This window comes from Paramormyrops kingsleyae, chromosome 23 (genome assembly GCF_048594095.1).
Source record: "Paramormyrops kingsleyae isolate MSU_618 chromosome 23, PKINGS_0.4, whole genome shotgun sequence".
NCBI classification, from domain to species: Eukaryota; Metazoa; Chordata; class Actinopteri; order Osteoglossiformes; family Mormyridae; genus Paramormyrops; species Paramormyrops kingsleyae.
In genome coordinates this window covers 23,431,350-23,444,368 of record NC_132819.1, presented here as the reverse complement: position 1 = coordinate 23,444,368, position 13,019 = coordinate 23,431,350, and the positions used below count along the sequence as shown (strand labels likewise).

General features: G+C 45.8%; 1 protein-coding gene across 5 annotated transcripts in view; it reads right to left on the bottom strand.

Moving 5' to 3' along the window:
- kcnh8 (potassium voltage-gated channel, subfamily H (eag-related), member 8) overlaps window positions 1-13,019 on the bottom strand; it is a 47,279-nt gene that overhangs the window by 14,271 nt on the left and 19,989 nt on the right. For all 5 annotated transcript variants that reach the window (XM_023809676.2, XM_023809675.2, XM_023809677.2 and 2 more), the window contains exons 2-7: window positions 8,839-9,072; window positions 6,074-6,205; window positions 4,446-4,576; window positions 3,423-3,657; window positions 2,505-2,662; window positions 372-576 (exon numbers count right to left, since the gene is read on the bottom strand). In XM_023809676.2, the coding sequence (XP_023665444.1) occupies window positions 372-576; window positions 2,505-2,662; window positions 3,423-3,657; window positions 4,446-4,576; window positions 6,074-6,205; window positions 8,839-8,968 (991 nt within the window). In that variant the 5' untranslated portion in view covers window positions 8,969-9,072. The remainder of the gene's footprint in view (window positions 1-371; window positions 577-2,504; window positions 2,663-3,422; window positions 3,658-4,445; window positions 4,577-6,073; window positions 6,206-8,838; window positions 9,073-13,019) is intronic.

Genomic DNA, 13,019 nt, shown 5'->3' with positions numbered 1-13,019 from the left:
TTCATGAATCTACAGGGCCAAGAAAATATTCATGAATCTACAGGCCAAGAAAGTATTCCTTTTTATGCGCCTGCCTCGTCTGAGAAACAGGACAAGTGACACGTGCAGGTACAAAACAAGCGACAGGACAGGTATGGTCTGGGACCTTGGGGGAGGAATAGCCCTGTCTCCATCCAATTACAAAATAAACAACTGCTTCAATTGTATTTTAAATATTAAAGCATGGAAAAGTATAGGCTAACCTAATACAAGCTTTGTGCAGAGATCTAGCATGCAGTTAGGAGTGCAACTGTAGCCAAGAGTCATATAAAGAATGACATCTGCCAGGATGGGATACGACAGGCCACCACGGACGGTCGACGGACCCTCACCGATGTCCCAGGCGAAGCCGTTAGCCTCCATCTCCTTCTTGCCAATGACGTACCAGATGCAGGCCATCCAGTGGGCCAGCAGAGCGAACATGGACATGAGGAGAGTCAGCACCACCGTGCTGTGCTGAGAGTAGCGGTCCATCTTCTGGAGCAGGCGCAGAAGCCGGAGGAGCCTGACCGTCTTCAGCAGGTGAACCACAGACACCTGCAAGGGCACAGAGGATGGGGGCTGAGACCGAGGCCTGGGCAGAATTAACACAGTGCCAGGCCAGCACACATGGGAGTATACAGGGGCGGGGCCACAAGGGCCCTCCCCCAAGCTGAAATCTGATTGGCCCCCTAAGTGCCCCTCCCCTGTCACTCACTAATTAAAAACATATGATTGTTTTGAACATTAATAATACGGTTGGCCCCTCTGCATAAAGTATGACCGCCCCCCCCCCCCCCCCCATGCCATCCACCATAAATAATCCTAGAATCACCCCTGCCATCACAGTCCTCCAACTAAGGGGGACATGACTTTGCGACGACTCTAATGCCTTCCCTGGGTCTCAAATTAGTTCTGCATTAAAAAGGACATTAACCCACTTCACCTTCAATCCATAACCTCCTATAAACAGAGTTCCGAAGTGCTGATGCTGCCTGGACCTTAAAAAAGCAGATAATACGTCAAGCCAGCTAAAGAGCTGCGGTCCGTCTGAATCACCCGTAAATCAGGCGCGGCCCAAAACAGCCATTTGTCCACGCAGAGTCTTTTAGGGGGCGGTCTGGCCACTTGCACATGAGATGCTGGAAGCAATGAGGAGAGAGGGAGTTTATTACAGACTCCTGGATTCAGTAGTTAGAGGGCCAGTGCACCTGAACCAGTGCCCCGTCTGGATGATCTGGGCAGCTTGCACTGGGGCACTGGGGAATTCGCTCGTCTTTCTTTCACATCTAGCCCCCCCCCCCAAGGGGTCTCCCTCTCCCGCAGTCCGGAGAAGCTGATTTCAGGCTGCATGACAGGAAATGCCAAGCGCCCCCAGAGGTTGGGCAGCAATACCGGGGGACCTCTGGCTCAGCCCATAATTGCCAACCCCAAGATTCAGCGAGACGTCCCGGAGCAGGCCGACGGCCATATTTCATCACACCAGACACCGGAGACCAGCACCGGCCCCCCGTAATTAGGCTCGGTGGAGCAGGCCCGCATTTGATTTCCTGTTCTTCTTGGGGTGGGGAAGGGGGCATTGATCAGGGGACATGTCTGATGTGGAGAGCAAAGAGTTGGAAACCTGAAAACGGCATTCCCCTTCCGGGGAAATGGTACGGCCCGCTCTCTAGCAGCATGACAACGGAATTCTGGGAAAAAAGAAAGCTGGACTCTCTGTTCTGGGCTCAGCTTGAAACAGCTTGCTGCTGATACACATAGATTTACCGGCGTTCCACTAAAATTAGCCAATATTAGTCATCAGTTATAAGCAGTTCTCATAAATATAAACATACTGTAGTGGGGAGATGTGTGTGTGTGTGCGTGTGTGTGTGTGTGTCTGCGTGTGTGTGTGTGCGTGTGTGTGTGTGTGTGAGTGTGTGTGTGTGTGCGTGTGTGTGTGTGTGTATAATAGTCCAATGTTTCAGGGCTCATTTATCAGCAGAGCTGCCTTCCACACTTCCTGGCATCCCAGAGATCTCCGCTGACAGGCTGAAGTGCTACCAAATTAGAAACTGGAGCTTTTTATTCCTTTGCCCCTAAACACACCACGAAGGTAACAGGCACTAGGGATGGTGATGCCGCTTTTCAATCTGATTCAATCCAATACCAAGGTTGCTATAGCCTTTACCAATCACAATGCCAATATTCTGTGCCAGCCCAACCCTGAGGAGAAAATTTGCCGAGCTGGCGGCAGTGTGTGCCAGAGGACTGATCTTTCCATTTCCCAAGTATCTGACCCTGTTCCCCTCTCCCCCCCCCCCCACCCCACCCCACCCCACCCAGTAGTAGCTCATGACCTTCTCCCTATAATGATATAAACATTTAAATTACCAGGTCAAAAAAAAACAATATTTTTATGTTAAAACTGATTCTCAAAATGAAACATTCAGATTGAAAGAATTGATACTGCGGTATTGATCCACACAGGCGTAGTGGGAACCCACCACGCTGACTTTGAAGGCGTAGAGCAGGTCGAACGGAAGAGCCGCCACCAGGTCGATGACGAACCACGTGGTGACATAATGCACGCAGATCAGCCGCGCCTCGAAGATCACCTGGCCGGACTTGCTCACGTAGGTGGTGCGGAAACTGAAGACTATGTCTGTTTGTGGAGAACGGTGGAAAAGGTTTAATGGTTTTATTGGGGTGGGGGGTGTCCATGACTGGCTTAGTTAACAAATATGACAAATAGACATATAACCTAGAACAACCATAATTGAGAGTCTTTCTTTATGTATTCATTTTCCACAAGACCTAATTCTCAATCTATGGGTCCACAAAACAGGCCCTGGAACAGAGGACATTCAATCCCTCCCCCTTTTCACACAGCGAATCAGCTCGCACGAGGTAGGAGGGCTAAGTGCTGATTGGAAGAGCAGTGCGACTGTTATCACCAGCAACCAGGGACTCATTGACTGCTGAGGGCACTTCAGGTATAAATCCTTCTCTATTCGATTTCTTTGGCATGGTGAGGCTGATTTATTTATTTAGCAAACAGATGCTTAGGGTCGGAGAGCAGAGTCAGCCAGCATCCAGTATCCCTGGAGCAATTGGGATCAAAGGGCTTGGTCAAGGGCCCAAAAAAGATTTGATTACTTTGCTGACAGTGGGATTTGAACTCATGACCTTCCAGATACAGATCCTAAAACCCAGTAAGTTATCATTGTTTGTTCCCTGTCTGAAACAGTGAAGACAATCCAAAATGGACACCAAGGGACTGCCATACTCAGAAATTTATTGACTTTTTATACTATTGATTTTTGCCTGTAAGAGGCAAGGAATCAGTCAGCAGTCAATTATATAGAAGCATTTTATGGGGGATAGAATTACATTTTACAAATGATGTATAACATATATCTGACCTATTATGAAGAGTATCTCCACAGCGATGTCGCTGACGGTGGTGCTGCGCGTCAGGTCATCGTCCCCGATGAAGCAGACGTTGTATGGGACAGTGACAGCCACGTAAAAGGTGGCGAGCAGGATCAGCCAATCCCAGCCCGCCTTGAAGGTGCTGTAGTGCAGCAGGATGAACTTGGATTTCTTAGCGTCGGCTACCTTATATTCCGGAAGCGCCGGCGCGTCGCCAAACACGTTCTGGCGGGTTAAAAAGCGGGAAAACAAAGGCAAACTGCTGTTTTACCACTCTCTGAATATCGGCAAGAAAAAAAATGCATTAAAGCGTTTCACTTTCTATTTTTAATAATTCCATTATTACTTTTATTTTTCTTTAAAAAAAACAACGAAACTGCAGCACTGTGTGATTTAATTTAATTTAATCGAAGGTACAGTACTCTTGCTGCTGTCGGGTTGATTTGTTTGTGAGCTTTTCGTGTTATGTGATGGCGACGGGTGATTATATTATTTTGCGTGACACATTTGGCCCTTGCGTGACTGACGGACAGGGTTTTGTTAGACTGACTGACAGAGAGAGAGAGAGAGAGAGCTAGTGCGGGGGGGGGCTCGGTCACGCGCACTGCTCATTAACAGCAAGCCGGTCCGCCATGCGGGGGTTTGATTGGTGCCCTGACCTTGGGACTCATTTGGGGGAGAGAGTACAATTTTAGCGAAACAGTAATTTTGAAAACTAGTTGTCTTACCAGGTAATGATGTTTGTGACGGCAATTGCGATTTTAAGCGCCAATGTGTTTATTTTGAGCTCTGCATTTAAAAGGTTCACTTTGTTTAAATAATGTTTTGGCTTCTTCTTTACTTGTTAGCCATCTTCCCCTATCAACAACATGCACTCTCAGTCTTAGTCACACACAGTGGTTGTCATCTTATATAAAACCATTTTCGTGGAGCGTTCTTTGCGTGAGATTCCCCCGGCAAACTGCGCCCATGTCGAACTCGGGCAGTCGGAATATTACCACACAGGCACGCACTTTATTCAGCTTGATCTTGCCCTTCTTCTCGCGGTTGTGTAGGTGCCCGGAGATGTGGTACAGCACGGTGCTGCTGCGGATCCTGGCTGAGCCGAACGGGGACCCAGTTTTCACTCTCCCCCTGTGTTTCTCTGGGGGGGGGGGGGGAGATCGTAAAACTAAAACGTAAAGCCTGAGGACACTGTAGGCTGCTGTCCTTCATGCAGACTGCCGCTCTGAAACGAATTATACAACACGATGGATCATTGCTAGCCAAGAAATAACTGAATCCCATATCTTATGAATCCAGAAAAGGTCATGTAAGATTAATTTCCCTATGATATTAAAATCATTCAGTCTCTTTCAGATGTAAAAATCACATATTCATTACATTTGTCATATTTTATCTCACACATACATACACAAACACCCACCCACCCACCCACACACACACACACACACACACACACACACACACATACATATATAAATTTTAAGCAAGTACATTTTTGATATAAATGATAGAATACATCACCAGCAATAATTAAAAAATTAAAATTAAATGCTAACACAGATTGGCATCAAGACCAGCTTATCCTGTCTCGTGCCATAAAGCATCATTCAATCCGCAAGGCTTTGCACTGGAAAAATGGATGGATGGATGGATGAATTTTAACAGGTCTTCAGACCATTTGTTTTGTTATTTTTGTAATGTGATGATGATCTTGACGACACAGGAATGTCAGAAGACTGGACACTGATAGCAGGAGACATGGATTCCAGCAGGTTGCAGCACTGCACACATGGAGATGGATAATGAGGGAATTCCAGATTTCCGAGAAGCGGAAGCTACAGGATTAAATATGGTTACAGAGGGTTTCTGCTGAGGCTGGCTAGTGTTTAGCATCTGATCAGCATCTGATGCAATGCTGCGAATGCAACCCAGTGGCCCCGGAAAGTTCCGCCTTTGCGAGCATTATTGCAATCATCTGCAACTCTTAGTAGGTGAACGGAGTCAGTCAGAAGCTGCACAGGAGCCAAAAATCATCTTAAATCCTGCGAGCAGCCAGTGAAGCACGAGAACCTGAGCTGGTAATGAATTTCTCCATTTCTTTATAACCACCAAGGCTGACTGGAGTAACTGGGGGTGCCCCCCCGTTCATTCTCAGAATGAAAGCAGGGCAGATGAATGGTGTCCTGCAGACTGAGCTTATCTAGGTCAGCCTGACTGCTGCAGGATTTCCCTTCACCTGAAGTGCATTTGGTGACCCCAGAAAAAAAAAAGATCATATTTGGACTCAGGCCAACCTCATCGTGGTATTCACGTCTTTACACCTCCGCAGTAATTCCCCTGGAGACCCAATTTCCGAGGCAGCCATGGAACAACGTGAGGATGCCGCCTGTTTTTACCGCGGAAGCTTCTAGAATAAGGACGAATGATGAAATAGACATGGATTTCCTCTTTCGTCTAATTGGCTGCCGGCGATCGTAGGTCAACTTGGGAGAGCAAAATGGATGATAAATCCTCAGTATTCAGTTTCATTTGTAAGCCATTGCTCTGCTGCATTATCGGCGTGCTGTGTGCATAACACCAGCACAAAACACATGAAAGGAACAAGAAAACCATTATTAATGATGCAAATACAAACCCTCCCTCTTGTCTTCTGGAACAATCTTAGCCTTCGTGTCAGTGATGTCCTTGAAGGACGCCAGGAAGAGGACCACCTCTCCCTTCTCGTTCTTGATAGGGACGATGTCCAACAGGCACCAGAACAGCGCACCTGCGGTCGCACGCACACACAAACACACAGAATCACGGCTCACAACATTCTTATTAGAGTTCTAGATGCTGAATGCGGATAGAGTAACAATGGTGCCACCTGGAAAAGTTCAAAGGTCAGCGGGTCCTGCGTGCAGGTGGCCCCAGAGGGGGGGGGGGCATTCCCCAGGGGGGTTATCCTTTAAATACATCAGTAGCCTTTTTATCCTGCTCTCAGAGAGCTACAGTCTTCCCCGTCGATCAATAATTCTCGGCTGCTATCAACGCCGACCTTTATCAGCGGCCCTGGCAGTGTCCTGACGGTCATCGCAGGACTTCCTGTGGCCGGGCGCGTTTACGTTTGCCGGCAGGGCACTTGAGGAGGACTCTGACACCGACGCTCAAAGCGGCGGCGCGCCAGAAGGACACCATCCTCATATCCTGCCGGGGACCAAGATCCACAGCCAGAGGGGTCTCTTACCAGACCTACTACAAGTACATGAAGATGTGTTTGATGGCAGGGAGGGGGACCAGAAAGCAGGGAACCAAACATCCATGTTTACGGCATTATTCCATCGAGCCTTTTTCCTCCCTGGTGAAGAATATAAAAGACCTTCCCAGACCTCCCTCGATTCCCCGCTTTAATAACAAGCCATTAAATTTCAGGCCCATTACATCCGTGGGCTGCGACTAGTCCATTTTCTGCCTCTCCATCTGTGCGTTTTTTTTTTATTATTATTATTCGTACAGTGGGGTGCGGCTCCATCCAGGAGAGAACAGGCAGGCATTAGAGCCGGAGACGCTGGGGGAAAGACCGACGCATTAACAGAAAGCGGTCTTACAATTTACTGTAATTCGGAGGGAGCGAATCTGGGCAGTGCAATGTGACACAGGCTTTGTATGCTTTGCTGTAAGTTTGGATGTGAGACGTGCCTGGTTCAGTATTCCTGTTAGAAGCTCAGTAGATGGTCCAGCAGTATATTTCTGTCCCCTAAACTCCGTCGAGTCCCTAGAGTATTTTTTCCCCACAATTGCAGTTTAAGGGATTCTTCTTCCTACCCACCACTCTCTCCATATGAATATATATATATATATTCATATGTAAAGTGCTCTGGGGCATCTATGCTGGGAAGAATGCTCTACAGAAAAAACTGGAATAAATTGAAATTGAATCGTTCTTCACAGGTGGAAACTGGCACATTCACCAGGTCCTTCAGCTGAGAGACTTCATTTAGAGATTTAAAATCAGTCATGTTGCGCAGGCAGGAACGAAAACGGAGACTGACTGTTACGCTCGCGTCAGCCAGCGACGTGAAACTTTAAATGCTTTGAGGGGAAAGAATGCTACCCAATGCTCACTGGCAGTCTTTCAGAATAATATGTTTTGAAATAAAGTGGCAATAATTACAGTAGGACAGACAGACACCTTTTTAATCTTGAAGGAAATTACAGATATAAAATCTGCACTTTTGAGCTGGATTTGAACCAGCGACCGAACGGTTCCCATCGTTTCCCACCTACAGTCCCCGCTCTACCAGCTGAGTTATCAAAGGGTGACCGCAAGGCGAGACTAGTTTGTTGTAGCAGCTTTTTGACTCCTAGACAGATCTGACAGTAAATCGTTACATCCAATTAAGGGGAGGTCCTAAGTAATCGATAGACCGCCAGCTGTGAGTAGCCAAATAGCATGGTCTGTGTGGAGAGTGGTAAGAAACTTCCCGAGCGTCTCACAATGCATTATGGTGTTTCCCCGCGCCGAGGCCACCGTCTGGGCTGGCTTCCCGCAGCATACGCGCCACCTTCGCATGCTAGGCTACGCTACACCACCGTGTGCAAAAACCCATGTTTTTACGTCAGCTATTATTAAGTTAGAATCTCCACTTAGCCGCCCACCATCTACAAACGGCGGCTTCTGCTGAAAGACTCAAAGGCAGCGACGTTCTGCCAAGCCGAGTTTCGGCTTAACTTCCTGCCATATGGCTAACGAGTCACCCACAGGAAACAGAGACGCCATCATTAGCAAACATAAGTCTTCTGAGGAGAAAGTGGCTGCTTTTTTCCTCAGCTCTGTCTTATTATGAATGCCTCATGTATTAAAGAGGGAGGCCAGGTTTCCAGAAACATATCAGACGCTCCATGTCTGCTGATGCATTGAGTACGAAGCTGTGTTTCAGTGTCTGGAGAGGAGGGGCAGCGATTAAACACACGCAGCGGCCATATTTAAATGATAAATGGCCAAATGACATTTTTCCCATCCTCTGTATTCTTCTTACTCTGTGGCCTCGAACCTTGCAGCATCGCCGTAACCAGCGCAGAGATACGTCTACTTGGCTGAGCAGACTTGTTGAGACCATTCAGGCAAAGTCTTCGCCCTCATGAAGACCCCCAAACGTAGCAGCAAATAGAAGACCCAGAGCTGGGGGCTTTAAGAAAAGTTATAGGAAGCCTTCAGAGAAAATCTCACACTGCTTTCTGGCATTCGCCCACACTGTGACCCAGCCTTCCAGCTTGGTGTGTAACATCACATCTTACCTGTCTGCAGAGCATCAGAGTAACCAGGTGTTTATCTTAGTGTCTGTGAACATACTTTTGGGAGTCAATTTGAAACCCTCACAAAGACAGAAATCTAACCGTGTGAAGTCTCCGCCCACTCACCAGTCTTCTTGTAGAACATGATCTCGCCCTTGAACTCCTTCTTCTCCTCCAGGGCGTGGCTGATGCACAGGATGAGGGACTCGCCGGTCTCGGGTCCGTACAGGAACCTGCAGGTGCAGCTCTTCTGCATGACCTCAGTGCGCACAAAGCCAGTGAGCTCGCAGAAGCCGTCCGAGCAGTACACGATGGGGAAGCCCTGTGCCACTCGCGCATTCGCCAGGATGAAGTTACTGTCTGCGCAGGAGAAAGGAAGCCGGCCACGCCAAGATGAGCTGCAGTACCCAACGACAGCCAGCATGAGGCGACATATTGAGGCAGAAACCCATAATCATTACTGCAACTCACAAATCAAAGCTTTTTTTTATGTAATCCTAGGTCTCCTGGTTGGGTATTTGCATTATCTACATTTTATTTGTTTAGAGATTTTTATCCAAAGAAAGCAGAGTCAGATGAACCCCGGAGCAATAGAACAGCAAATCTGCAAAAACTCACTCAGTCAACAAGATATGGTTTTAAGTGACTTTTGGAAATTTAATGAAACTACTTTGTTGGATTACATGAGGACTGAGATTTGGTTCCCGACACTGTAACATATGATAAGGCAGCCTGAATTTACGTCATTGGTGGTCCCTTCTCAAACACATTTAGAAAAAGTACACAGTGAGTTTTGGAAATTTGATCTTCAATATGGAGCCAAGGGCTTTACTCAAGAGCCCAAAGCTGTTAAAACCAGGATGTGAACCTGAAACATTCCAATCACAACCACAGCAACATAAACTACAGAACCGCATACCACCCTCAACCTCAAACCAGAACAACTGTTGAGTGCTTTATATGAGGATAAAGCACTCAAACTGCATCAATAAAATCATTCAGTCTGTATGAAAAACTGTGGCAAAGTTTAACACTGTGTTTGAATATTCATAAGACAGACATTTACAATTCCCTCAGTACGGTGAAAAAAAAAGTAATAATTCTGATTGTGGAGATGGCTGTTACCAGACAGTCCTGAAATAGACACAGTAGATACTACAAACATTAATATATATATATATATATATATATATATATATATATATATATATATATATATATATATATATATATATATATATATAAATAAGTTGGCTATTCAGGGCAATCACTGAGTTAAAAAAACAATGGACATTGAAGATGTTTGGCAGCAAAGCCTCCATATATGTTTTTGTTTTCATAATTACAAAACAAACGATGAATGGCTCTCCAGCAGTAGATGAAAGCCCCGTCTATAATGTGACGTTGTTAAGGTCGTTAAGACTGATGTGTCATAAGAGGGCAGAATCACTATCAACTGACTTGTATGGCTTATTACTTGCAGTTGAGGTCTTAATGTTCAGTGGGACCTTCAGATGCCACCTTACAGTGTAATGGTGCCATTATCCGGACTGAAGTCCTGAGGAACATTGTAACAGATCCTCAGCTTCCGTTGGACATGTGATGGTCGGGCTTAGAAGTGGGCGGGCAGCTGGAGAGACAGACCCGCCAAGCAGAAAAGCAGTGGTGGTGGGGGGGGGGGGTTCACCTGAGTCTTTGATGACTCCAACTGTCATCCTTGTAGATACGCGATGATTTATATTAACGAGAAATTGAATCTCGACCGGATGCCAGCTTGGGCACCGTCAATGACAGCCCAACATCCGCGGGATTCCTCTGCATGACGGCAGACTGATTGACAGGGCACAGAGATTGGCAGACGTAACAGGATATGCTTATTATCACCCTCTGGATACTTCAGGCACGTGAGCGACTTCGAAAACAATCATATTGTTCTCTAAATGAAACTAGCAAAACTGTAAAACCACAATAAGCTAGTCGCTCCCTTTTGAACACACACAGCAAACCCTCAAGACGGTCAGTTACAGGTGAGTAGAGGTAAGGGCAGATATCCCTCCTTTCCCAAAAGTTCTGTGAGTTTCCCACACCCTGACATCTGGGAAGTACGCGGCCCTGAAATCTGTTCACAGGGAATCAAAAACGATCTCACATCATCAGTAGAGCCTAAAAAGACCTTAGGAATTTTTACAGCCAGCACCCCCCGTCCTGGTTTTCCCTAATTCCTGAATTCACCATGAACTCGCCTAAGGTGGGATTTGCATAAGTGTACTAGTGATCTTCTCTGTTGGGAAAGTGCAGTCCAGCAAAACCAAATCCCTAATATGAGCCCAGCATGACAGCATTGTAGATGTTCTGCACCGATGTAACAACTCATTATGCAACAATACCACATTACGTAATAACTCAACCAAAAATAACAAATTTTCATTTCATTAGGTAACATCACTGGCATTTTGTAATAATCTGTCGCATTTTACAATAGACAGCTTGAACGCAACAATAAATTTCCCTGCATTTTGTAATAAATTATTACACATTATGGTGGTAATTACAAAATGCGGGAGTCAGTTTTTATGATGGAAAAAATAATACTGTGCATTATGTAACAAACAACCATTGTCATTTTGTTGAGTTATTACATAATTTAGTGTTATTAAATGATGCATTATTACAACCCACAATACTAAAACAACCCTTTAGTCCAAAGCACTGGCCCTTTCATCCATTTCCCAAGTACAACATCCACAAAATCCAAGAAGTGATTTGTTTTAAGAAATGAAGTCATTTACCTGTAAAATATATAGAGAATACTTTGATCTTTTGTTTTTTGCAAATGCTGCTTCTCCTGACCTGTTACCACTGGGGAAAATGTGATATTTGAGGAAACACTTTTGAAATATGACCTTCAAATCAGCACAAAAAAGGGATGGGAGGGTTTGATTTTTTTTTTCTCTCTCCCCAGACATACAAACAGGACCTGATCTCCAGAAGCGAAAGCTGAAACGCTCCATCTTGAAGCCTGTCTCTACGCTGGAGCTGCCTCTTAACCAGATCTCCTGTACTGGTTTGTTGGGTCCAGACTGTCCCTACTGCCTCAGTGCCTGGATTTCAACAATTTAAACTCTTCAATTCTCCTACAGATGCAAAAATAGTAACAATATTTCGTAATTTCCACCATTACGCGACTGGATTGGTACATCAAAAAAGCACAAAGAAGCCAACATGAACAATCTTCGATTCTACAGAAGTGTTCATTCTTAAATAATCAGGAAGGAACTGGAAATCTCAGACATTAGTTTTGAGCTGCAAACATAACCCATGTGGTCAACCGACCAAGACACGCCTGGAGATTCACGGTCCGGTCACATTGTCACATCGCGTTTGTCTCACAGACGCTCTGCTTGGGCTCCTCGGTGCGCGACGCTTCCACCTTCGAGACGGAAAGAAACTCCACTGCCTTCCCTGGCTCTTTCTAACACACGCGCTGTCATGAAGGTCTCAGGATTTTAATAAAATCTCAGCGGCAAAGACTCCGTGTCCTAGATTTCAAGCCGCAGTTAATTTTAAGCCCATGGAACTTTACGGTTAAACTCTTGACTTATAACAACTTGTAGTTTTTTAAAATCAATACAGAGGCCAAAGATTTTCTTTAGCACAGGGTTCTGTGTGTCACTGCTTTGCTCTAATCAAACGGCGTCCCAGCACCCCTGGCTTTTACCTAGAAATACATATTGTTCTCCGCTTAAATTTTCATTTCTTTGGAGCGGCCTTGGACTTTAGCATCAATAATGTTTTCAAAGTGAGGAGCTTTTCCATTTACTGACTTATTTCTTTTGTTTTGCTTCCCAGATTTACTCTCCTCCTCTCTTTCATTCCATCAACACTCAATCCCCTCTCCGCCACGCATTCAAGTTCCACATTTGTCAGACAAATTGGACAATGATCACAAGGGGAGGCAGCTTTAATTAGATGAAATGCAAATTATTTTTGTATTAACGTCTCCCTGGACCAAGACAATAATGCTGCGATTGCATTCCGGGTAAAAAATACATGCAATTGTAGGAGCAAGGAAGCGTCTTGCAGCATCATAACCTTTATGTATTCTTAGTGGGATTGGCTGACGTCTGTCCTTCTGCAGATTATGTAGATCAGATGTTCAACATGCATCCTGGGATGCCATGAGGTACATCAAACTGCATCCCGCGAGTGTGAGGAAATGTGCGGTAGATTAACCGTGTGGGTGTTAGGGCAGGGGTCCAGGGGCAGCATGTCCTCAGGGTCACCAAGCAGAGCACCCCCCCACCCCA